Here is a 25,684-nt window from a genome sequence, read left to right as displayed (position 1 = left end):
ATATCTAAAATGGTGCAATTTTACCCCTAATGTTTGTAGCCAAGAGCAATTCTAAAAAAGATATAATGTTTTTTTGTAATTTAATAATAAAATTGGAGATTAATATTTATAAATTCGGTGAATTTTTTGAATTTTTTTTGTCTAATTCGTACAAAAGACAATATATTTTTAATATTTTTTTTATTTTTTTCACATCCCAACATATGCTTGTGATTTGTTACTGATAAAATAACGCATTGTGTGAAGTGTAGATGACAAAATTCATGACCGAGATGACAATTTGATGAATTATTTTTCAAATTAATCCAATTTATCAACGTTAGGATTAAAACTGCTATTGGCTTCCAACATTAGGGATAAAATTATACCATTTTAGACGTTAGGGGTAAAATTGCTCATGACCCAAAACATTAGGGTTATTTTTGTAACTTAACTCTTCCTTTGGACTTAAAAATAATTTTTTTTTTTTAAATGGGATGAAGGGGGGCAAATGCCCCCTTTGACCTCCTACATCCGCCCCTGCCCGTTGCCAAGTTCCTTCTATCTCCGCCCAAGATAAAAATAAACATTTTGAATAAATCGAGACCAAATGTTACAAAAAATAAATCAGGAGCCAAACAGGAACATTTTGGATAAACCAGGATCAAATAGCAATTAAACCCTTTTCTTTCTTCTTTGTTGAACAAGTTGTGATACAATCTTGACTCTTGACTCTTGCCTCTCCTTTTAGCCAAAAATAAACTATTAATATTTCATTAATGTTTCTTCTAAAAACGGACTTTTCCAACTATTTTTCTCCCATTTTTTCCCCTTTTTATACCATTTTTTCATTTGGGTATATTTTTTTTCTAATCCAATTTCATTTTTTATAATTTTTTCATTCACGGGATTAATAAGATTTGTCACAAGAAATCTGCTGAGTTTAGGGGATACTTTTAGATTCTCTACTCTATTTATTTAAATTCAGAGATTTGGGTTCAAAAAACAGAGAGAAAACAGAGTATTTTGTTGTTTTCACTATGAATCATTCTGGGGGAGACACTGATTATACAGGAGCTATTGAAATTACCAAAGATCGGCACGGAATTGAGCTCGTTTCGCTTCGGAATGCTCGCGGAGCTTCGGTTCGGGTATGGAATTTCTCTGTTTCCTCTGTTTTTCTTTCTTGTTCTGTTTTTGTGTTTTGTTCAAATCAAGAAAACAGAATTATATGCTCATAATATCTTGCACGGACACGGAAAATGTTATTTTTAAGTCCTAATGTTTCCCTAGCGCCCTTAACTTGTCTAAATTGGTCATTTTATCCCCTCAACTCATCGAATGTTCTATTTACTCCATTAACTCCATAAAAGTGCTATTTCTCACCCTTTCAACTTGTCCATTTATTCCACCAACTCATAGAATGTTCTATTTACCCCCTTAACTCCATAAAAGTGGTATTTTTCACCCCTTACAATCCGTTATCGAAGCCTAAATTGATAACTTTTTTTAAAGGTTAAACCTATATTTATGCTATTTTGTAAGTGGAACCTAAATTGATACTTTCCCAAAAATCATAGGTCTATTTTGGTACATTATCCCTACATATAATGTATTTAACTTGTTCATATTAATGTTCTTGTTATTTGTATTTTTTATTCGTTCTTTCTCTTTTCAACTTTTTTTTACTACTATAAAGGGATAAGAAATACCATTTTTATGGAGTTAAGAGGGTAAATAGGATCATAAGTGGTGAGAAATACCACTTTTATGAAGTTAAGGGGGTAAATAGGATATTCGATGAGTTGAAAGGGGGTAAAATGACAAATTTGGACAAGTTAAGGGGGTGAGAAATACCATTTTTATGGAGTTAAGGGGGTAAATAGGACACTCGATGAGTTGGAGGGGTAAAATGACCAATTTGGATAAGTTAAGGGGGCTGGAGAAGCATTAAGACCATTTTTAAAATATAACCTTTATAAAATAGTTTTGAAACAAAAACAGATACGGATATGAATGGAAAGCAGAGATACGGTTAAAGAGGAGTGTCCGTGCAATATAGTATCAAAGTTTTGTGGTTAATTTTTGTGTTTCTTGAACATTTGAGGACTAACGAATGAAAAAACCAAGAAAATAAAATTAGATGCTGAAATTTTGTAATTAAATTGCAATTTCTCTTCTTCCTCTGTTTTTCTGTCTTGTTCTGTTTATGTGTTTTCTCCAACATTTCTAGTTCTTTTTTTCTGAATTAAAAGTAAATTTGGCCCTAAAGTTTGCATACAGTTTCAATTTAGTACAAATTGAAATTTAGGTATGAATTTATTTTTGAAATTGGCAATATTTGATAAATTAATCTAAATGCAATCGATTTCAATTATTTGACAAATATTGTAAACGCTAATTTGATATTTAAACTTCGATTTTAGCTAAATGAACCTGAACGTATGCGAACTTTAAATGCGAAATTGACTTTTAATTCATTTTTTACCTTGTCCTGTTTATGGCCCTCAACTTCTCAGTTATTTTTTAATGGCCTCTGAACTTCAAATCGAAGTTTAGGTCATGTTCAGTTGCCCAAATCGATGTTTAGGTCAGCTTTGAAATTGGTAATATTTAATAAATTAACCTCAATATAATCGAGGTTTAATTACAAAAAAAGTACGTTTGGCCGATTTACGATGTGGTACTTTGGTATTTTTTTTGCGAACACAAATCTATGATTGTAAAATTTTACATGTTTTTTACTTTGCCAAATTTGGCCGATAACGATCTGAAAATGAAAATTTTCAAGAATTAAACTTGTTTTGGTATCATATTTACTATGGAACCATATTCTTAATTTTTCAAAATCATCATTTTTGGAGTTTTCTCTCTCTAAACATTATCTTTCTTTCTCATAAAAAAAAACAACACCTAAATGACCTCAAACCTAAAAAGTTGAAGAGTTAAAGTTGTTTAAAATATCATTTAACTCTTGAAAATTTTCATTTCGAAGTCGTTATCGATCAAATTCTGACAAAGTGAACTCAAATGCAAAATTTTGCAAACCACATGGTTGCGTTTGCAAAAAAAAAAAAAATACCACAGGTATCACATCGCAAATCGGCCAAACCACAGGATACTTGAAAATTTGTTTTGTCAAATATTATCAACTTCAGAACTAAATTAATACCTAAACTTCGATTTGAACTAATTATGACCCTATTTTTCTATTATTTTTTAATGGCTTATAAACTTTAAAACCAAACATAAAAGCTCCTGAATTTTCCTATTTACCACACAAAAGCTCCTTTTAATTCTTGATTTCTGCTATCTAGGGGTTGTTTGGTTACGAGAAAAACAAATTCGAAAATCACTATGTGTAAAATTGAAAACAATAGTTCTATTCTGGACTTAGGAATGAATAAACCAAGAAAACAGAATTTTTTGTGATTAAAATTGCAATTTTAATATGTGATATTGAATCCAGGTTAGCTTGTATGGAGGACAAGTTCTGTCATGGAAGACTGATCAAGGAGAAGAATTACTATTCACTAGCAGTAAGGTACAGTACAAATTAAACTTCAAAATGACCCCTAAAGTTGTGAAATATAACCAATTTAACTCAAATGAAATCTTAGGTATTAACTTAGATATTAAGTCAGTATTATTCGATAAATTATTGTGACTTAAGTCAATTTTAATATTTATAGTTTAAAAAATTTGAGTTAATTTATTAAACATTACTAATTTGAGGATTAAATTGATATTTAAGTCATAATTTGGACTAAATTGTTTTTATGGATATACTATAAGAGTCATTTTCATCCTTAATTTGATAGAATATACTATATTATACTTGTTCATGAACCGAGCTCGGGTCGGACCTCACAGGCTATAATATAGAAATAATCAGTCCAGTCCGTTGTCAATTTAGACGGGTTTGAGTTGGGCTAGGCTCGAATTTAAAAGTCAAACCCCAACCCCTATAAACCCATTTTAAAAAGTGGATTGCTATTTACCGCTTCCAAATTACTTGTCACCGCTCCCTCTTGGACACTTTTGCCATTTTCATCCGTTTCTACCTAGATAGAATGGTGTGAATCACCGGTTTAGTATATTTTGGATGAATTTTTTTATATATATTGATTACATCGATTACTTTTTGGAGACGAATTTCAATTAGTGTAAATAGGAATTGTAGTTATTCGATTTCCTTGACGTTCTCCGGTCCATTTTTCATAAATCCAATTTTTGGCTCGGGAGAGAGCCAAGAGGGGGCGGTGATAAGTAATTTGGGACAGTGAATAGTAAAATCCTTGAAAAAACATACATGATTTTTAATTATAAAAAATAGAATTTATATTTAAAATAAATATTTAATATATAAATATATAAAATTCACTAGTTAATATTAATAGGAAGGATCAGGCCGAACAGACTCGTGTTATTTTTATCAATCTCAAGTCTGCCAAAAAAAAAATAAGCGGATTTAAGCGGACCTAGATCGGATTGGACCCAAAGTCAAATTTCCTTATCCAAACCTAGTTCAAAGGACACAGATCCGGACGGATTGGACGGATACTCCTTAAATATATAAATTATACTACAATTCTTTCCTTCACTTTTATTGTGCTTAATCTTGTGATTTTTTCACCTTTAATAGGCAATTTTCAAGCCTCCACATCCAATTCGAGGAGGAATTCCTATATGTTTTCCCCAGGTATGAAATATATATTTATACTTATCGGTCCGAGATAGAGGTGACAATTATATACGCGACTCAAGAATATAATATAATTCGATAAAAAAATTAATAGAGAATCATATTCGGGTTGATTTATAATTTGTGTAGGTTAAATTGGAGTTTGACTTAATTACGCGAAAAACAAAATGAAAATTTAAAATAATTATTATATCTTTTTATATTTTATATGTTAGAGATAATAAAATTATAAGTGATGTGCAAACACGATTTGAATCTCTCATATTTTTAGGTGTAATCTCTAATTCGTAACTTGTGAACGTATTACATGAATTTACGTAATATTTATGATTAGGAATGACATAAATACAAGTATCACTATGTTTTTTTACGTGATAAAGTGTAAAATACCCCTAATATTGAAAACTGTGAGAAATTTTATTTCTAACATCTAAAATTATGCAATTTTAGCTTTAATATTGACAATTAAGAGCAATTTTACTCGTGTGTCAATTTGAGAAATAATTCGTTAAACTGTCTTTTTTAGTCATAAATCTTGTATCTATATTGCACATGTGTGTTATATTATCACTCATCAATAACAGATTACAAACATATGTATACACATGAAATAAATAAATATATTATATTGTGTTTTATATGAATTGGATAAAAAAAAAATTAAAAGCCAAATATATTGTCAAATTTAAAAAAAATATATTAATCTTCAATTCCATTATCAAATTATAAAAAAAAAATCAATTTTTTTACAACCAACGGATATGAGATTAATGCAGAATACAGGAACAAAAAATTTGTATTTTTTAATGATGTCTTGCAATTGACTAAACTTGCTAACATTATGGTAAAATTGATTTTGATTGGTAACGTTAGGAGTAAAATTTTACCATTTTTAGATATTACAGGTAAAATTACTCCATACTATTAACGTTAGAGGTATTTTTACATTTTATCTCTTCTTTTATATTAAATGTCACTATTAAAATTACATATGATCCACGAACACAAAACAACACAATTGGATTGACACAAAATATTTTAAGTTATGTTATGATGATTCATTTACCACTAATTCGATATTGAGATAAGGTGTAAAAATGTCCACAACGTTAATAGCTAGTAGTAATTTTATCCTAACGTTTAAAAACAGTGCAATTTTACCCCTAATATTGGTAAGTTAGTCAATTTTAGGTATTATTATAAAACACAGTTATTTTATTTCTTATTCTTTACTAGTTTCATATCAGTTAGCTCTAAAAAAATTTACAAATTTTATGACTAGTCATTAAATTGGAGATTGATATTTTTAAATTCAATGAAATATTTGGATTTTTTTTTTCAACTCATACAAAATACAGTATAATTTTTTTTTTCACGTCTGTTTATGTGTTTGTGGTCTATCTAATGAGTGATAAAAATGACGCACATATAAAGAATAGATGTCAAGATTCGTGACTGAAAAACCATAAATTATTTCTCAAATGACCCAATCTGTCAACATTATAAGTAAAATTGCTCTTAGTTGTCAATATTAGGAGTAAAACTGCACTATTTTAGACTTTAAAGATAAAATTGCTGTTAGTTGTCAATATTAAAAGTATTTTTGCACTTTATCCATTCTATAATTAGCATACGAGAACGATCTATTTACACGAATCGTCACGTCTTATCAAATATATATTGCTAATTAAGATGTTTTGGGGGTGTAAATTGAAAAGTTTGGAAATAGAGGGGTGCTAGAGCAACAACATGGATTTGCAAGGAAGAAAATATGGGTGATTGATAGGAATCCACCAGAATTGCAGAATCCTAATGATTTCATTTCCAAAACTTTTGTTGACTTGCTTCTTAAGCCCTCTGATGAAGATTTGAAGATTTGGCCTCATTGGTATGTATATTTTCACATAAAACTCAGTTAAAAATATAAAAATAAATTTCGTGGTTTGACCGATTTATAAAGATAGTCTTCGTAGTTTAAGGTTTGCAAACGGGAGTATATGTTTTCTTGAAAATTGCAGTTAAAAGATGTGTGAGTCGATTTTTTGGTCAAATAATACTTGTGATTAAGTTAAAGTTTAATACATTCTTAACCCTGTACTTGTAAAAAAAAAGCCAATTTTCCTCCTATACTTTTTAAAATGGTCAATTTAGTCTCTGGACTTGTTTAAAGTGACATATTAATCCCTTACAATTTACGTGATGGATTAAAGAGAGACTTTGGAAAAGTTGAAATGTGACACTTTAAACAAGTTCAGTGGGCTAATAGATCATTTTATAAAAGTTTAGGGGATAATAAGTAACTTTTAGAAAGTTAATTAGTCATTTTAAGCAAATTCACAAAGTAAATAAAACTTTTTCAAAGTAGAAAGGGCTGACTTTTTTTAAGATGTATTAAGTCATTAGTTCATTTGCAAAGTTAGTTTTTTAGACCTTGTTTGTTTTTGGAAAATTTTGTGTTTTGGAAAATTTTGGGTTTGAAAAATTTTACGTTGAAAAATAAAATATTTTACTATTTTTAAAAGAGTAAAAATGAGTGGAGCAGGGTTCCAAAAGCTCCGCTTTCTTTATAATTTTTCCTCAACTAATCTAAAATTTTTTGTTGACTTATTTTCCTAAGTGAAAAAACCCGAAAATCATGAAAAAAAATTCCTACACAATATTTTTTCGGCAAACAAACGGAATCTTAATTTCTATAAACCGCTCTCTTTTGGAGTAAATAATCACGACAACAATTTTGACGGAATGATTGAGTTTATAAATTGTACCTGTTTATAAACTTTTAAACCACAAATACTGTTTTTACAAATCGGTCAAATCACATAATTTATTTTTCTTACTAAATTTTCCTGTTGAATAATCTAAAATTTTCCGTTCACTTATTTTCGATGTGATCTTTTCAGTTTCGAGTTTCGTCTCAGAATATCTCTAACAACAGATGGGAACTTAACTTTGTTATCACGGATCAGAAATATCAACTCCAAGCCTTTTAGTTTCTCCATTGCTTACCATACATATTTCTCCATTTCGGACATAAGGTATGTTAACAACTATTTTTAATAATCCCGTGAATTTGCTTAAATTGACATCGACTTTTAAAATTAATGTGTGAATCAATGAGCGATTTTGGATAAATTGAAATGCATACACTTTAAATAAATTTAGAAAACCAATAGATCATTATAAGTAGACATGTGCATGAGCCCAATGAGCCACCCAGCCCGCTTCTCTTGACTTAGGCTTGTATATATATATAATATATTTGAGAATTGGTCTAGTCCAGTCAGAATCCGTTCAAATCCATACATAGAATGGGTTGGGTTTGATATTTGTCTCAAAAGCTCGAGCTCAACTTGACCTGATTTGGTCTGCCGTTATATTATATACATTTTATATATGTTTTTGTTACCTTTGTTTGATTTTTATTATTTTATTAAATATTTTTTTTACATAAATTATCTTTATTGAGTTTTATTTAATCAATTAACTAAAATTTTAATTTTTTATATTTTTATTATTAATATTTATAGTTTAAAATTATTTTTAATGTACATATATATTAGTTGAGCGGGTTGAGCTGGGTTCCGAAATCAATTTTTTTTATCTAGGTCCAATCCAGTCTCGTCCGAGCCCGATATAAATATAATATCGACTAGGATGGGCTTTGATAAAGTAACTTATTGTAAATCCCGATTAGGCATGGCTCCGTCCGGTCGAACCCAATCTATGAACATGTCTAATTGTAAACGAGTTTAGCAACTAATAGATCACTTAAAGTAAGTTCAAACAGTTGACTTTCTAGATAAATACATGGCTAGAGATGCACTAAACCAAAATTCAACTGTCCTTTAACTTTAAATAATCCAATCAACTCCTTAAAATTGCTAAAACTTATTTATTGGCCCTTTAATTTGTTTAAAATGATGTGGACTTACTTTGCTTTTTGTACGTAAAATTTAAAAGGTTAATTATGTCATTTTGAATAAGTTTAGAGGATCAATCAATGATTTTTAAGGTTAGAAGAGTCATTGAATTTTTCTGGATAAGTACGGAGTTATGAATATATTAGATTACAACAGTAATGTTCGCATGGACCCAGAATGATCAAATAAATTTGGTTTGTCACTGTTAGATTTTGACAAAATCTAATAGTGACAAACCAAATTTATTAGGACATTTCAGGATTCATATGAACGCTACTATCCAGTATTATTGAAACTTTGCTAATGTGATTGATTGGTGTTTATAGTGAAGTAAGAGTAGAAGGATTGGAGACTCTAGACTATCTAGACAACCTTTGTCAAAGGGAACGCTTCACTGAACAAGGAGATACCTTAACATTCGAATCTGAGGTAAATTGGAAACTTTTTAGTATATTTGGGACTAAACTGGTTGTGGACTATTTAAACGTTGATACGTCAACATAATGATGATTGACATATCACCGTATAAGAGTGGTTCAAAATTAGTTTATCTCATATCACCATAGAATGTCTCGATAACTTTGAAAATGACCAGTTAATTTTCGGCTTATGGTACTATTTGGCTCTGGTTTATCTAAAATATTAGTTTTTGGCGTCTGGTCTATTACTTGCCAACATTTACCTATAATTTAACCAGAATTCTTACTTTTACCTATTGACCTATTATTTAGTACATTTGCTCCTTGACTTATCCAAATTAATGAAATCTCAATCCACATCGGTTGAGATTTCATCAATTTTGATAGGTGATATGGTAAAGACTAACATTTTGGATAGATTATAAGACAAATGTTACCAAATAATAGATCATGGGTCAAAATCCAATATCTTGGATACTTCAAGGACCAAATAGTGCTTTAATCTTTAATTTTTTAACTTGCTTTAACCGATCCATTCGCCGCTTAAACTTGCTTAAAGTTACCAATTGATCACTTGAACTTGCTTAAAGTGATATGCAATCCAACTTGTTCAAATCTTCACTTTTCTCTGTCGTGTTGAACTCAAAAAGTTAATCACGTCACTTTAAACAACTTCAAATGACTAATTGATCATTTTCAAAGTTGGAGGAATCATTAAATTTTTATGATAAGTTCGGGGTCTAGGGATGTATTAGGTCGTAAAAATTAGATGTGTAATGGCTAATACGTACCTAGTACTTCCAACTTGTACTCGAACATTTAATGACTTCCTAAACTTTCAAAATAACTTTTTCATCACTATAAACAATTTTGTCACCTCAATTTACTTGAAATGACATTTCCGTCATTTTAACTTGTTCAAAACGACATTTCCGTCACCCCAATTTGCTTATACATGATATAAAACTTTTTACAGGTAGATCGCGTATATCTTAGTTCCCGAAACGTTGTTGCTATTTACGATCACGAAAGGAAACGAACATTTTTTATTCGAAAAGAAGGACTTCCAGATGTCGGTAAGCTTCTCTCAACTAATCCATTCTCATCGTATGAATAAATTACGTTCAGGATCCCTAAATTATAGTGTTATTAATATTTTGGTCTCTAAACTTCAGTTTTTGACGTAAATTTTTTAAAACTTTATACTATCGTAACATTGAAGTCTAAATCAACAAAAGTTCATTTTAAAAAGGGTTTTACTATTTAAATTATGATAATCCCGATAAGTTTGATCCCTTTTTTATTCATATCATTCTAAATTATGATCGAATACTTAATTCGAGTTCATCATTTCATTAATATCATTCTAAAAAACTTCATTTTTTTCACCATTTTAATACATTATCTGATTGATTTTTTTCCTGAATTTTCAAAGTGTTCTGATAGTCCCCTCCACTTGTTTAAAATATCCTGATAGACCCCTCAACTTGCTTAAAATATAATCAATTAATCACTCAGTTGCAAAAAAAAAAAAAGCAAATTACATGCGGAATATGTGTTGCACGCGTCTTGAAATGTTATTATATAATTCACAGAATAGATTAAAACATATTAAAAATGAAGTTCTTACTTGCTCAACTGTAAAATCTGCTCTCTCTGATATTATAACCACATATCCCAAATCTTGGTCATTTGACTTTTTCAAAGCGCGTGCAACACGCCTTTTATATGCATTTTATATCTTTGCAACCGAGTGATTAATATATTACATTTTAAAAAAATTGAAAGGGTTATTCGGATATTTTAAGCAAATTCATGAGGCTATCGACATACTTTGAAAATTCAAGTCCCAGGCAACCCATTTCTCATATCATTTTTTGTGAAATCCATCCAATAAAAGGAGGGGGGGGGAGAGGGGTTTATTTCAGAGAGTCAATTAAGTTTTTTAGCCGAATTCATCGGACGGATGGTGTATTACACCTTTAAAATTTAATGACAATATAATGCCCATATTTCAGACCATGAGTGCTTTTTACCTCGATTTTCTCTCCTTTACATAGTAGCGCTATAATTCAGAAGTTAGGGATGTTTTTTACCAGTCTTGATCACATGCACCTTAATGAGCATTTAGAATTTGCTCATTCACAGTTAGATCTAGGCTTATTAGAATCCTAAGGTGGAGATTCAAAACATCTTGAGGCTTAGATTTAATAAGCCTATATCTAACGGTGAATGAGCAAATTCATTTATTCATTAAGGTGCATGTGAAAATTTCTGCTTTACATGTAAACACAGCTTTTTTCACAAATTTTTTTTTAAAATATAAACAGTGGTATGGAATCCATGGGAGAAGAAATCAAAAGCAATGGTAGATTTTGGGGATGAAGAATATAAACAAATGCTTTGTGTTGATGGGGCAGCAATTGAAACACCAATTACTCTCAAGCCCGGTGAAGAATGGACCGGTAGATTACATCTCTCCGTTATTCCTTCTTGTTGAACCAGAAGCGTTTATCTGGACCTTGAATGGTCAAAATAAATCCATCTTTAGATCTGGATTTCATCATAAGATTATAATAAGTCTAGATCTAACGATGAATTACTAAATTTATTTGATTATTCAGGGTCAGGTGAACTCTACTGCTTATTGAACATTGGAGTTTTTTTTCGGAAAAAAAATTAATAACCCAATAAATTTTTTATTTTGCTAATTATTTTATTATTAATCGAACATTTTTAGTAAGTATATTTAATTAATTGGTTCGAGATTGGTCAGCTATAACGGTGATTATGTAGTTAAAAATGGAGATAATTTGTTTTAGTTTTTCTCTCCAAATAGGTAATGTTATTTTATGTATAAGAAACTCATTTTGCTAATAAAAATTGTACATGTAATATTTATTTATTATTTAATGGTCTTTTGATTTTATTCCTATATTTTCGTTTTTTTATATATCGTTTAAGGGTTTTTTTATTAAGACTAATGCAATATTAATTAGATTATTAAAATGACCAACTTTTAATACTTCTGTCTTTTTTGATTCAGTTGTTAACTAATAGTTGCTGTTGTTATTTGTTTGCGATGGCAGTAAGTTGTTTGTTGTTATTGATTAATTGTTTGTTATTAGCTGTTTCATTATTAGTATTTGATAAAATTATATTAAACTGTTGCAGTTAGTATTTAACATGTCTAATATGTGAGTTCTTATATTAAGCACAGGGACTTCCATACCACTCGGAGGACCTCAAATTCACATTAGGACACGTGTATTGTGACCCCACGTAATAATTAAAATAGCGGGGCCTCTTATAATATGTGTGGGTCCATATTACACGTGTCAAAATATGTATGGAAGATCCTCCATTTGACATGGAGAACCGGGTGCTTCTAATAATTTGCCCTAATATGGACATATTTTAAATTAATCAACAAACAAATTATAAATAAAAAAAATATATTACATAATTTTATAAAAAAATCTAAATAAAAAAAATAAAAATAAAAATTTATTGAACTTGTTCTTTCAGTAATGATGTAATAGAAATAGAAATAATGTTAAAGAAGAAATATATTTTATGAATATAAGAACAATAATCAGGGGTGGAGACAGGGGGCCCGGGAAGGCTCAGGCCCCTCCGGCCGCCGGAACCACCATGGCCACGAGTAGTTTTACCTCCCAGTCCCCACAAAATTTAAGGTTGTGGTGATTCTAGTCCCCTTGTTTCCAAGAAATTTAGCTCGGGTGCTATATTAATACCCCAAAATTGACCCAGGTCCCGTTAAGTCCTCTCTAAATCCAAAATTTTAATTTTTTGGCTTGTTAGGCCCTCATTAAATCAAAATTTCTAATTTTTTGGCCTGTTAGGCCTTTCTTAAATCTAAATTTCTAATTTTTTTTACTTATTAGGTCTTCTCTAAATCCGAATTTTTTCTATTAGACACCGATTTAGCAAAAACAAAAAAAATTACACACCACGTGTAAAATCGGCCCCCCAACCGAGCAATCTTGTATTCACCATTGAGGATAATTTTCTCAATAACAAATAACTACAAACAGTTATTTATATAAAAAAAAAACTAAAAAAAAAATATTTCGTGAAAAGCTCTAAAATGTTACAGTTTTCAGAAAAAAATGCTAAACGTTGCGGTTATATAAAACTAATCAAACGCTAGATTCATCAAACTGTCTTCTCGATCATGAATCTTGTTATCTACACTTCATATGTGTGTCATTTTATCAGTAACAAATCACAAACATTCGTTAGGATGTGAAAAAAATAAAAAAAATAAAAAATATACTGTCTTTTTATACGGATTAGACAAAAAAAATTCAAAAAATCTACCGAATTTATAAATATTAATCTCAAATTCTATTATTAAATTATAAAAAACATGAAATCCTCTTTTTAGAACGAATTATTATGCAATTGGTGCAGAATAATGAACAAAAATATCTGCGTTTTATAATAGTGTCTGAAATTGACCCAAGTTATCAACGTTAGGGGTCAAATTGCTCTTGGCTTCCAATGTTAGGAGTAAAATTGCACCATTTTAGACGTTAAGGGTAAAATTGCTCCTGGCTCAAAACGTTAGGGGTATTTTTGCACCTTAACCATTAACGTTATATCTTCAGTTTTTAATGTTTCACTCCAAACTATAGAAAATATAGCATTTGATTAGATTAATAAAAAAAATTAGCTTTTTTATATATAAAAATTAGCTTTTCATTAATATTTATTTATATTTATTCAAGGATAAATTCCAAAAAAAAAAACTAATATGGTTACATTTTTTTTTGTCAATTACATTACATGTTTGTGGTTTTTTTTTAAAACAGGAACTAAAATTTTCGTTTTGGTAAAAATTGAGATTTTTTAGTTCGACACTATTAAAAAAAACCGGTAATAATGACCTCAAAATAGAAAATTTCAAGAATTAAAGTCGTTTAGTACCACATTTATTATGAAGCCAAATTTTTTATTTTCCAAAATCTTCATTTTTTTGAGTTTCCCTCTTTAAATATCCACTTTCTTTCTCCTCACCAAACAGTACATAAATGATCCCAAGATTAAAAGTTGGATTAAAGTTTCTTAAAATATCATCCATTTTAAAAAAATTTCAATTTAATATCATCAAAGGTCATTTTAACAATATCAATCTAAAAAATATTGTCCTTTGCAAAGCGAAAAACTTCAGCCATCTTCTATTTGCAAAAAAAAAAAAGAAGAAAAGAAACACAGTCTCTGTTTGGACAAAATAAACACAGTCATGTAATTGACAAAAAGTCTAGTCACAACAGATTTTTTTATTTACTCTTCATTTAATTGTGATAAAATTATCCTTTTCATTTCTACAAAACACGTTTCTTTTTAACGCTATTCTTATCTCTATAATATTATTGTTGGTAGAACAAGGTTTGTATCCATTCAATAAAATTTTATTTAGTTATTTACGTTATTTTTATTAATTTATGTATTATTTTTTTATAATTAATTTAAGGGTTAATTATAAATAACTAACATGTGGTTTGGCCGATTTGCGATGTGGTACCTGTGGTATTTTTTTTTGCAAACAGGTCCTCGTGGTTGACACCGTTACACAAATAAAGGAGACGGCAGAAATTCTGTTAAATTGCTGATGTGGCATAGGGGTATTTTAGGAAATTAGAATTTTTAATTTTTTTAAATTTATTCATTCTCTCTCTCATTCTCTCTTCTCTATCGATCTCTTCTCCATTGATCTCTTCTTCTCCTTTCTTTTCTTTTCTTTTCTTCTTCTTCCTCCTCTCTTCTTCTTTCTTTTCTTCTTCTCCTTTTCTTTTCTTTTCTTCTTCTTCTTCCTCCTCTTTTCTTCTTCTTCTCCTCTCTATTTTTTTAAAATTTCTGGTAAATTCCAGAATTCTAGAATTTCCAGAATTTCAGAATTCTGGAATTTTGAAAATTCCAGAATTCTGTAATTCTAGAATTCTGGAATTTACAGAATAAAAAAAAAGAAGAAGATGGGGAAGAAGAGAAGAAAGGAAGAGAAGAAGAAGAGAAAGGAAGAAGAAGAAATGGGGAAGAAGAAGAAGAAAAAAGAAATGGGGAAGAAGAGAAGAAAGGAAGAAGAAGATGAAGGAGAAGTGAACATGGTGAAATGGATAGAGAAGAGAGAAGAAGAAAGGAAAAGAGAGAAAGAAAATCGATACCTAAGAGGAAGAAAAAGAGAGGAGGAGGAGAGAGAAAAGTCAACAAAAAAGTCAAAAAAATTTGTTTCCGAAAATACCCCTGCGATTTAACAGTCAAACTGCCGTTTCCTTGATTTTGCTAACGGTATCAACCACGAGGACCTGTTTGTAAAAAAAATACCACAGGTACCACATCGCAAATCGGTCAAACCACATGGTAATTATTTGTAATTAACCCTTAATTTAAAACATGTCAGTACTAAACATTTTACATACAAACAACAACAACTCATCATAATTTTATCAACCATTAGTAATTTAATCAGCTAATAACAAACAAATAACAACTAATTGCAACGGCAAACATCTATCAACTAATGGCTGACCCAAATTGGCGCTCAATCATGTTAAAATTGAGAAAAACTAAAGGTAAAAGGCATAAAAGCCTCTGAATTTCACATGTTTTAAGGACCAAACCTCTGATCAATTATTTTTCCACACTGAGCCTTTGATCATTGATTTTGTTATGGATTCAACCCTTATTTAACTTTTCCATCGAGTTTGGACGACAAGCGTTGCTAAGGGATTCAGTCTGCTGACGTGGATATTTTTACTTTCATGTGGACAAATAAAAAAATAAGTTTCTTGACTAAAGGAGAAAGAGTAAAAAGTAAAAAGAAATTACAGAAATCGATTTCCAGTAGGTTTTTCTAAGCTGAAAATCGAGTTTGGAAGAACCTGTTGGAAATAGATTTTGGTGTTGGAGGAGAATATCAATTTGGCAATTCTATGCTTGAAATCGTGAAATTACAGAGGAGAGGATTGAGCTTGGAAGAATCTACTGGAAATTAATTTCTATAATTTCTTTTTACTTTTTACTTTTTATCTCTCCTAGTCAAGAAACTCTTATTTTTATTTGTCCATGTCAACATGGCGAATCACCCTAATCATGTATGCAGCCCAAATTCGACGAAAAAGTTAAATAAAGGTATAATTCATAATAGAATCAATGATCAATGACTCAATATGGAGGGGTTTGATCCTTAAAACATGTAAAATTCAGGGGTTTATTTATGTTTTTTTTTTCAAAACTAAAGTACAATGTTCAAAAGTGTAAAATTTAAAATATGGAGACTAAATTGAAAAGTTTGCCAAAACATAAGGGAAAAAGTTGTTACATGTTAATTGAACCATTAATGAATTGTTAAATTTTGAATAAAAACCAAAGTATAATGATCAAAATGTGTAGAAATTAAAATATAGAGACTAGATTGAAAAGTTTTGAGAGTTGAGAAAACAAATGGAAAAAAAAATTAATTGTAAAAAACTATAGTACAATGGTCAAATGTGTAAAATTTAAAAAGAATTGGAATTTGAGAAAAACTAAAGTACAATAGTCAAATGTGTAAATTTTTGTATGAATTAGAATTTATTGAAATTTGAGAATAACTAAGGGCACGTTTGGCCACTGTACTATAGTTTTTTCAAATTAATTTTTTTCAATCCGAGTTATCCGGTCCGAACAAGTGCCCCATAACCCAACTATAAATCTGGTTTGATATCTGATCCAGTTCTGATAACATTGCCAATTAGTCCCTCTAAGCGTTTTTTGATCACTATGGCGATTTTTAGCCGCCTAGACTGCCGCTTAGACGCCACCTAAACGATGATGAACAAAAGTGTTTTTTATTGTAATTTTTTTTACTTTATTATAATTCACTTTTGAGTTGTTTCGATGTATTATTGTTTTTTTTTTTTTTTTGAGAAAAATGCTTGTATATTCACTACATGATAGAAGGAGTACAACAAGCAAAATACAAAGAATTAAGCTTCATACAAGTAATGGTTAAAGCCAATACAAGATCCACGGAGGAATTAAAAAGACTACAAAGAGCAAATAAAACCATAAAAGGTATAAAAAACATCAAACAACAATGTACCATATACTTTTCGTAAATGGAAATATGTAGAAAAGCCTCTGCAACTACGCAGATTTATTGATCCACGGATAAGATAAACCATTTCCGCTCTTGCTAAATCCGAGAAAGGTATAAAGGATAGAATAATAGAGAGCAGGTACAAATTCAAACGGATAAAGAAGATCCGATAAAATATATGATACAGATAAAACAAAAAAAACAATAATAAAAAAAATTACAGAAACCTAACCCGGTAGAAGGAGGAAAGACAAACTTCCTTTATCCTCCTTGTAGTAGATCAACAAAACAGGGACTTTGACATACAGAGAGAGAAGAGAAGAAGAGGGATGAAGATGGAAGTTATTTTTTTTACGAAAAATGTTTCGATGTATTATTGTTGAAATGTTGATTTGTGTATATTTTTAAAGATATATGTTACAAATATATTTATTTTCCTATATTAAATATTTTTTATATTATTATTTTTAGATAGTATAATAAATTTTTCAATTGAATTTATATAATTTATTAATTAACAAATAAAAAAATACAAATACAAATTGGATTAATCCTCGACTAATTCCCAATTAATCCTTAAGGGTCCTGTCTGTCCGACTAGCGTGTAGCGTTTTTTACAACCTCGGCTAAAGCTGTAGAAAAACAAATGAAATTATTAAAAATTTGAGAAAACAAAAGGTACAGTGCCAAATGTGTAAACATAAAGATATAGGGACTGAACTGCAAAAATCAGCACCAACTTATTGGAAAATATATTGGAATTGTTTAAAATTTGAGAAAAACTAAAATGCAATGACAAAAAGTATAGGGAGTAAACTGAAGCTGTTGGAAAAAATTTGGAAAAACAAAAAGTATAATGGCCAAATGTGTAAACATATAAAACTAAATGTCATTGGAAAAAATATTGGAATTGTTTAAAATTTGAGAAAAACTAAAATGCAATGACAAAATTTGTAAACATAAAAGTATAGGGAGTAAACTGAAGTTGTTGGGAAAAAATTGGAAAAACAAAAAGTATAATGGCCAAATGTGTGAACTAAATGTATTAATATGAAGCTTGTACAAAAAAAAAAATTGAGAAGAAGCTGTGGGAAAAAAGTTGGAATCGTTAAAAGTTGAGAAAAACAGAAAGTACGATGGCCAAATGTATAAATGTATAAAAAGTACAGGGATTAATCTGAAGTTTGTGCAAAAATATTTTGGGAAGCCACTCTTTATCAGAGACAGGTTTCGATCCTGTGACCTGTGGGTTATGGGCCCACCACGCTTCCGCTGCGCCACTCTGATTTGTTGTTAAGTTTCTCAAATTAATATTTATTAAACTAATATAATTGTAATTTCATCCATTTCTGTGCCGCCGACACCAACTCTCTTCTCAATCTCACGAGACTTCGCCGGCGCCGTCAACTAAACATTTATAACACTATATTTTTGCTATTTTTCTTGAAATCTTGTGCTTTTCAAGTCTGATCTGGTAGATCTATGCTTCGATTTTTGGTTGAACAACCTAGATTTATTGTCTCTGTTTTTCGATTTACGGGGCGGGGACGGACGGCGATTTTTCTCCGTTTGACTATCGAGGACGGGGAACAGAGACGGAGGATGTATTCTCCTCCACTCGATCCGACGTCGTTTAAGATCCTACTTTTTTCCTTGAATAAATGAAATACATGAAATTATGTATTTTTGTATTATTAATTAGGCAAATGATATATACAACCCTAAGGGTTGTACATAAGCATTAATTCACCATATGTTTTCAATAAAATAAAATCAAAATCTTAATTCTAAAGCATTTATTTGCATTGGAAATATAATTACTTTACTAATTTTTTTAAGTATTTAATAAAGTATCAATAAATTTTATTATACAATTATCTTAAAAAACAAAATTAACACTAATAATAGTAATTAGTGGGTTCTTATTTACAGCCCTTAGAGCTGTAAATATCAGGACCCTATTAATTATACCATATTTTAGTACAGGAGTCTCAGACAATATAAATTTATTTAAATATTTAGTAAAATTAAAAAATATATTAATCTCCAATTTTAGAGATAAAGTGTAAAAAATACACTAAAGTGTAAAAAATACACATAACGTCAACAGCTATGAACAATTTTACTTTTAACATTTAAAATTATACAATTTTACCCTTAACGTTGGCGGTCAAAGTTGTACAAAATACAATATAATTTTTAAATCTTTTTGTTAAAAAAATTCATGTCTATTTGATATGGTTATGATTTGTAAGTCGGCTTTCGCGGCTCCATGTTGAATACCTTCTCTACTAATTAAGAATAGTTGGTGAAACTTTCTTTGATTTGAGTCGTTCCATTACATTTTCATTCCTTTTGTAAGCTCTTCATTCTTCTTTATCAAGCGCGGCACACTAACTATATGACGCTCTAAAGCATGTGTGACGAACAAAAACTTCTTCAAAAGAGACAAATATTCGCAATGGGGAATTATATAAATCAATGCTGCTAAGTAGATATCAAATGACAGATATATGAAGTGTAGATAACTTAATTTATGTTTGAGGAGACAATTTGATGAATTATTTCTCAAATTGACCCAACTTGTTAATATTATGGTAAATTTTTTCTTTGATGTAAACTTTAGAGATAAAATTGCTCATAACTATTAACTTTGGATGTAGTTTTATACAAAAAAAATTAAAATTAAAAAAAAATAAATAACAGTTTTGTTAAATTTGTATGCACCAAAACTATAGAATGAAGTTTTCAAAGAATAGTGTTGGAAATTTTGTACTAAGGTTTGTTATTTTTGTCAACTTGAGATTTAAATGTATAACGGATAAATGGAGTTTAGAATAATTTAAAATACGTCAACGTGTTCTATACCATGAAATCTTTTTAACGGTATATTATAAGTTCAAAACAAACAAGTGATAAATGAGAAATTGATGCTGAAATTGAACCACTTGAAATTGTTTTGAATAATATAAAAGGAAATTAAGCTTCTTCATCTCGTGTGGAAAAGAAAAGAGAATTTTCACTAGTTTATAAGTAAAAGGCTTTTACAAGCATTTAGCCAATTACTAGAGGCGCTCATGCGCAAGTGATGTAGTCGAAGTACCACCAAGTTAGGGGCACATCCGTATGACGTGAGCTATGTGAATGCCACATTGTCCCTTTATTTGTTCCTAAACATTCGTCTCTATTCGTGAATAGTCGTGTCCATTCTAGTTCTATTTATACAGAATCAAACTGCCATTTTTTTTCTTACACTACAAAAAACGAATCCAGAATCTACTCTTTGGAATCTTTTTTTCTCTTTGTTCGAACTGTTTGTCTTCTCCATTCGTTGATAGCGTCATATACACGGTAAAAGTTTGCTTACATCATCTTTTATATCTTAGGAGACAATTGTCAATAACGACGAAATACTACACCAAAATGGAACTCTTTGATCGGTCTACTTTTGCTTTGGTCCTTTATTTTTTATCCTTAAAATACTTTGAGGAACTAAGTTCTTTTCATAAATAGGAATTAATATATTAATTAACTTTTAATTCCAACAGACAACTTCTTTCATCTGTTCCTAAACATTCATCTATTTTCTTGAAAAATAGTATCGGTTCTAGTTCTATTTATATGGAATCAAACTATCAGTTTTTCTTACACTAAAAAAACGAATCCAGAATCTACTCTCTCAAATTATTTTGCTCTTTATTTGTTCGAATTGTTCTTCTTCTCTATCCGGTGATAAAGCTTACCCACAGTAAGAGTTCACTTATGTATAGGGGTGTTCATCGATTGGTTCGGTCTGAAAACCAAACCGAACCGAAATAACCAAAACCGAATAACACCTAAAATGAGAACCGAGTCTAACCGAATAACATTGGTAAACCGAACCGATTATTTCGGTCGATTCGGTTCGGTTTTCGGTTTTAACACATACTAACTAGTTAAAATAAAAAATAAATTAATGTTTATAATTTTATAAGTTTTAATTAATTTAGTTTAATCTAAAATTTAAAAAATAGTTACGCAAGTTGAGTAGCATACAACATAAAATTTATGTAAAGTTTAAAAATTAAAAATTAAATGTTATTAAAATGTAATTATAAAAAAAATGTCAAATCAAAGTGATTCAAATTTTAAAAATATAAATAGTTCAATTCCAATCTTCTACAACCACAATTCGCATTACAATCATAATTTATACTAATGTTATTGATTTGATCAGTATTAGTACAGGGTTTGAATAGTATTAATGTATTTTTCTTAGTAGAACAATATTAATGTATTAGACTTAATATTGATAAAAAAAAATATAAATAGTTATGTTCTTTGGATGGTCGGAGGAAAATGAAAAATCTCGGTCATATAAAGCCTCTACCTAAATTATAAATCTAATTAATCTCTATTTCGGTCGGTTCAGTTAATTCGGTTATTTTGTCATAAAAAGCGAACCAACCGATATTACCGATATTTTAATATTTAAAACCGAAACCGAATCTAATAGACCAATAACCGAATTGAAAAAACCGAAATTCATCAGTTCGGTTGGTTTTTTAAGTTTAGTTTGGTTTTTAAACACCCCTACTTACGTAATCTATTATATCATAAGAGAATATCACTAATAGCAATAAAATCTATCCTAAGATAATATATATCTCAGATCTGTCTAATTCTATTTTTTTTTTTAGTTACAGTTTAAATGTTTCATACATTTTCACCACTACATCAAATTTAATATTTCTATTATCATTTATAGTTGATTAGACAAGAGAGGTTATGATTGTAGTTATTTATTGGTTGGGTGAGAAAGAGACTTGCACTATGGCTGTTTCCTTGTGTTGTTGAAATATGCATTATGAAAATTAAATAATGGATTATGGTAAGTAGTCAACATCTTCTTACATATTATCTATTTTAATTCTATGTTCTACTTAAAAAAATTCAATTAATTTCTTTCTAATTAAAAAAAAAAAAAAACCGGTGCACTATGTGTCCCCGTTTAAACGTGGATCTAGAAAAGGATCCCACCACAAGGCTGTACTGGAAGCAACTCTTCCCCTGACAAATTTTACCTCTCTGTCACACTTGCGCCAAGGCTCGCCCTAATTAATTTATTTCTAATCCAATATATTATTGTATTGTTTAAAAACAAGGCCGAGTTTCTGGGAAAAAAAATTTACTATACGAAATAGAAAAAAGTAGGCATGTGTCTAAAGTTTCGAAATCGAGAATTTATTTCAATATTTTCCGATTAGTCCCTATGTATGTTTTTTTTTAGCCCTAGGTAATTTTTAACCGTCTGGATGTCATCTTAGAGACGATGAACAAAAGCATTTTTTAATTTTTTTACTTTATTATAATTCACTTTTGAATATTATCGTATGGTTATTCGTGAGTTGTGTTTATTATTTTCAGATATTTTGATTTAATTACGTCCTCTACTTGTTTTCATAATATGGTTTAAGACTTTGAGGATATTGTTTCATAACTTTTGTGAATTATATTACTTGTGAACATTATATTTTATTTGTTTGTGTTGTTTCAATGATATTGGGCTTAATACATCATTTCCCCCCTAAACTTGTCCAAAAAGCTTGATTGCCCCCCTGAACTTTCAAAGTGTCTCAATAGCCCGCTAAACCTGCATAAAATATTCAGTAAGCCCCATGAACTTGCGTAAAATGTAATCAATTGATCACTCGATTGTAAAAATGCAAGTTAAATGCTGAAGATGTATTCCACGTGTCTTAGAATGTTATCACATAATTCAAGAATAGATTAAAAATAAAGTTATTACTTGCTTAATTGTAAAACTTGTATTCTCTAATACTACAACCGCATACCCCTGATCTTGATTGTTTTACTTTTTTTTAAGACGCATGCAATATATTTTTCGCATTTAACTTACTTTTTTGCCACCGATTGATCAATTGATTACATTTTACGCAAGTTTAGGGGGCTAATTGAACATTTTATGCAAGTTTAGGGAGCTATAGAGACACTTTGAAAGTTTAGGGGTCAATCAAACTTTTTGAGCAAGTTCAGAGGACAAATGATATATTAAGTCATGATATTGTTGTTGAAATGTTGAGGTTTACATATTTATAAAGATATATGTCAAAAAATATACACGATTTTCTATACTCCCCGTTTCTTCTTTCCATTTCCGTTTCTTCTTCTATTATAATTCTGGATTTTTTCCGTATTTATGCTAGATTTTTCCAGCATTTATTGGAACACTGGAATTCCAGAATTTTGAAAATGATGAAATTCAAGAAGAAAAAGTAATTAACCCTCTAAATAATACTCCATCTGTTTCATATTACATGTCTTTTTAGAGAGTTGTATAAAAATTAAAGATATTGGAAAAAAGACATTGTTATCCCTTATTTATTGATTTCAATATTTATTTATTCTATACTAAGTCCATTATTCTAATTAATTTCTGTAAACTCGCGTTTTATAGCAGAAAAAATGATGACTCGACGTGTAGTGAGCATATAAAATGACATGTAATATGAAAAAAAAAAGAATTTTTATAGAAATACACTAGTTTTTGACCCGTGCAATGCACAGATTCATCTTAATATATAAATATTAACAAAAAATATAATTTAATAATTACAATTAATGATATGAAGGTGCTATATAAATTAAATATTATTATTTTATTTTCACATTTAATTTAAATAATCTTTTTATAGATAAATATAATAATATAATTAAAATTAATATATTATATATTATATTATATTTTTTATCAGTAAAAAATAATGAAGTAACACTTCAGCTCCATCGTTACTGTTTTATATTATATATAGATATGCAGAGAATTAGAGAGATTTTAGAGATTAATTTAAATTATGTCGAACTTTTAGATATAGATATGCAGAGAATTATAGAGATTTTAAGGATTAATTTAAATTCTGTAGAATTCTTAGATATAGTACGTATAAAATAATCTTTTTATAAATAAATATAATAATATAACTAAAGTTAATATATTATATTTTTTATCAGTAAAAAATGAGGCAGTGACACATCAGCTCCATCGTTACTGTTTTATATTATATAATATAATATATAGATATGCAGAGAATTAGAGAGATTTTAGGGATTAATTTAAATTATGTAGAACTTTTAGATATAGATATGCAGAGAATTAGAGAGATTTTAGTGATTGATTTAAATTCTGTAGAACTCTTAGATATAGTACGGATAAAATAATCTTTTTACAAATAAATATAATAATATAACTAAAGTTAATATATTATATTTTATATTATATTTTTTATCAGTAAAAAAGGAGGAAGTGACACATCAGCTCCATCATTACTGTTTTATATTATATATAGATATAATATGACGTTTACTTTCAAAAAATAATAAAATAAAATAATATTTGTTTAGTTTAATGAGTGGCGGTTCCAGAATTTTTTTTAATAAGAGGACAACATTAGTAATAAAAAATACAAGCGATGGGAAGAGAGAATAGATTTTTTTTAAAAAAATTGTAGATTTTGGAGACAATTTATTTTAAACAAATTTAATTGTTCAATATGATAATTTAAATTTGAATATATCACTTTAAGCAAATTTGATATCCGAAAATGGAAACAAACGACCTTTTTCACGATGGCAGAATTCAAAAATAACTACCAATAGTTGTTTTTCATTCTAAAAAAACGCACATATATTTAATGTTTGGAGTAAAATATAAGGGGGTTAAAACACTACCTCTCTCTTAACCTATAACCTATAATTTGGTAACATTTGCTCTGTCATCTATCCAAAATGTTTTCTTTTTCTCCTACCTATTATTTATTATTTCGTACATTTATCGCATGATCTATTAAATTTGATAATACATTACTGGTTGATATTTCAACAACTTCGATAAGTTATGGAACAAATGTTATCAAATAATAGATTATGAGACAAAAACCAAAAATTTAGATAAACTAGTGGCAAATATTATCAAATAATAGATCATGAGTCAAAATTCAACGTTTTAATTAGGTCAGAGGGAAAATAGTGCTTTAATCCCAAAATATTAAAAAAAAAATAGCTTAATATTTTTTCATGACGAAAGAGTTTCGACGTTTTGATAGGGATAAATCATTGTGTATGCATTGTTGATCTTCTCGATCAAGACGACTCGTTGAAGCTTCCATCAAGCAAATGTCAGTCCGGCCAACTGGCCTTGTATGGCGAAGCTTATTGGCTGTCGGTAAAACACATGGCAATCTTGAACTCGAGCGAAAAGTTGTAAAAACATTTTCAAAATAGACCTATCAGATGATTCTACTTATGTTCTTTATTCAAATGTATGGGATGATTTAGAGACTCTTAGGAGGTGAATGGATCTAATAAGATAAAGAAGAAACCGGCTTGCAGTTGGGTGAAGTCGAAGAACGAAAACAGTTCATTCAGAATGGGAAATTAGTCCCATCCGTGGAGTAGTCAGATATACAGAAAGTTGGAAGAACTCAAGAGGATGATTAAAGAAGCAAGTTATGTCCCAGATACAAGTTATGCCTAGCAAGACGCGGATCAAGAACAAAAG

The 25,684-nt window shown here is 29.3% G+C and overlaps 1 protein-coding gene across 1 annotated transcript; it reads left to right on the top strand.

The window, feature by feature from the left end:
* Positions 1-780: 780 nt before the first annotated feature.
* Positions 781-11,931, top strand: LOC136211089 (putative glucose-6-phosphate 1-epimerase). Its single transcript, XM_066002613.1, has 8 exons — positions 781-1,130; positions 3,449-3,523; positions 4,625-4,681; positions 6,403-6,572; positions 7,585-7,719; positions 8,931-9,033; positions 10,000-10,099; positions 11,354-11,931. Exons 1-8 carry the CDS (start codon positions 1,020-1,022, stop codon positions 11,521-11,523), a joined length of 921 nt encoding a protein of 306 aa, XP_065858685.1. The 5' UTR covers positions 781-1,019; the 3' UTR covers positions 11,524-11,931.
* The last annotated feature ends 13,753 nt before the right edge of the window (positions 11,932-25,684 follow it).

The sequence above is a fragment of the Euphorbia lathyris genome, chromosome 1 (assembly GCF_963576675.1).
Source record: "Euphorbia lathyris chromosome 1, ddEupLath1.1, whole genome shotgun sequence".
Lineage (NCBI taxonomy): Eukaryota > Viridiplantae > Streptophyta > Magnoliopsida > Malpighiales > Euphorbiaceae > Euphorbia > Euphorbia lathyris.
Note: the sequence above shows the minus strand (reverse complement) of the source record. Positions and strands in the feature narration are given on the sequence as shown.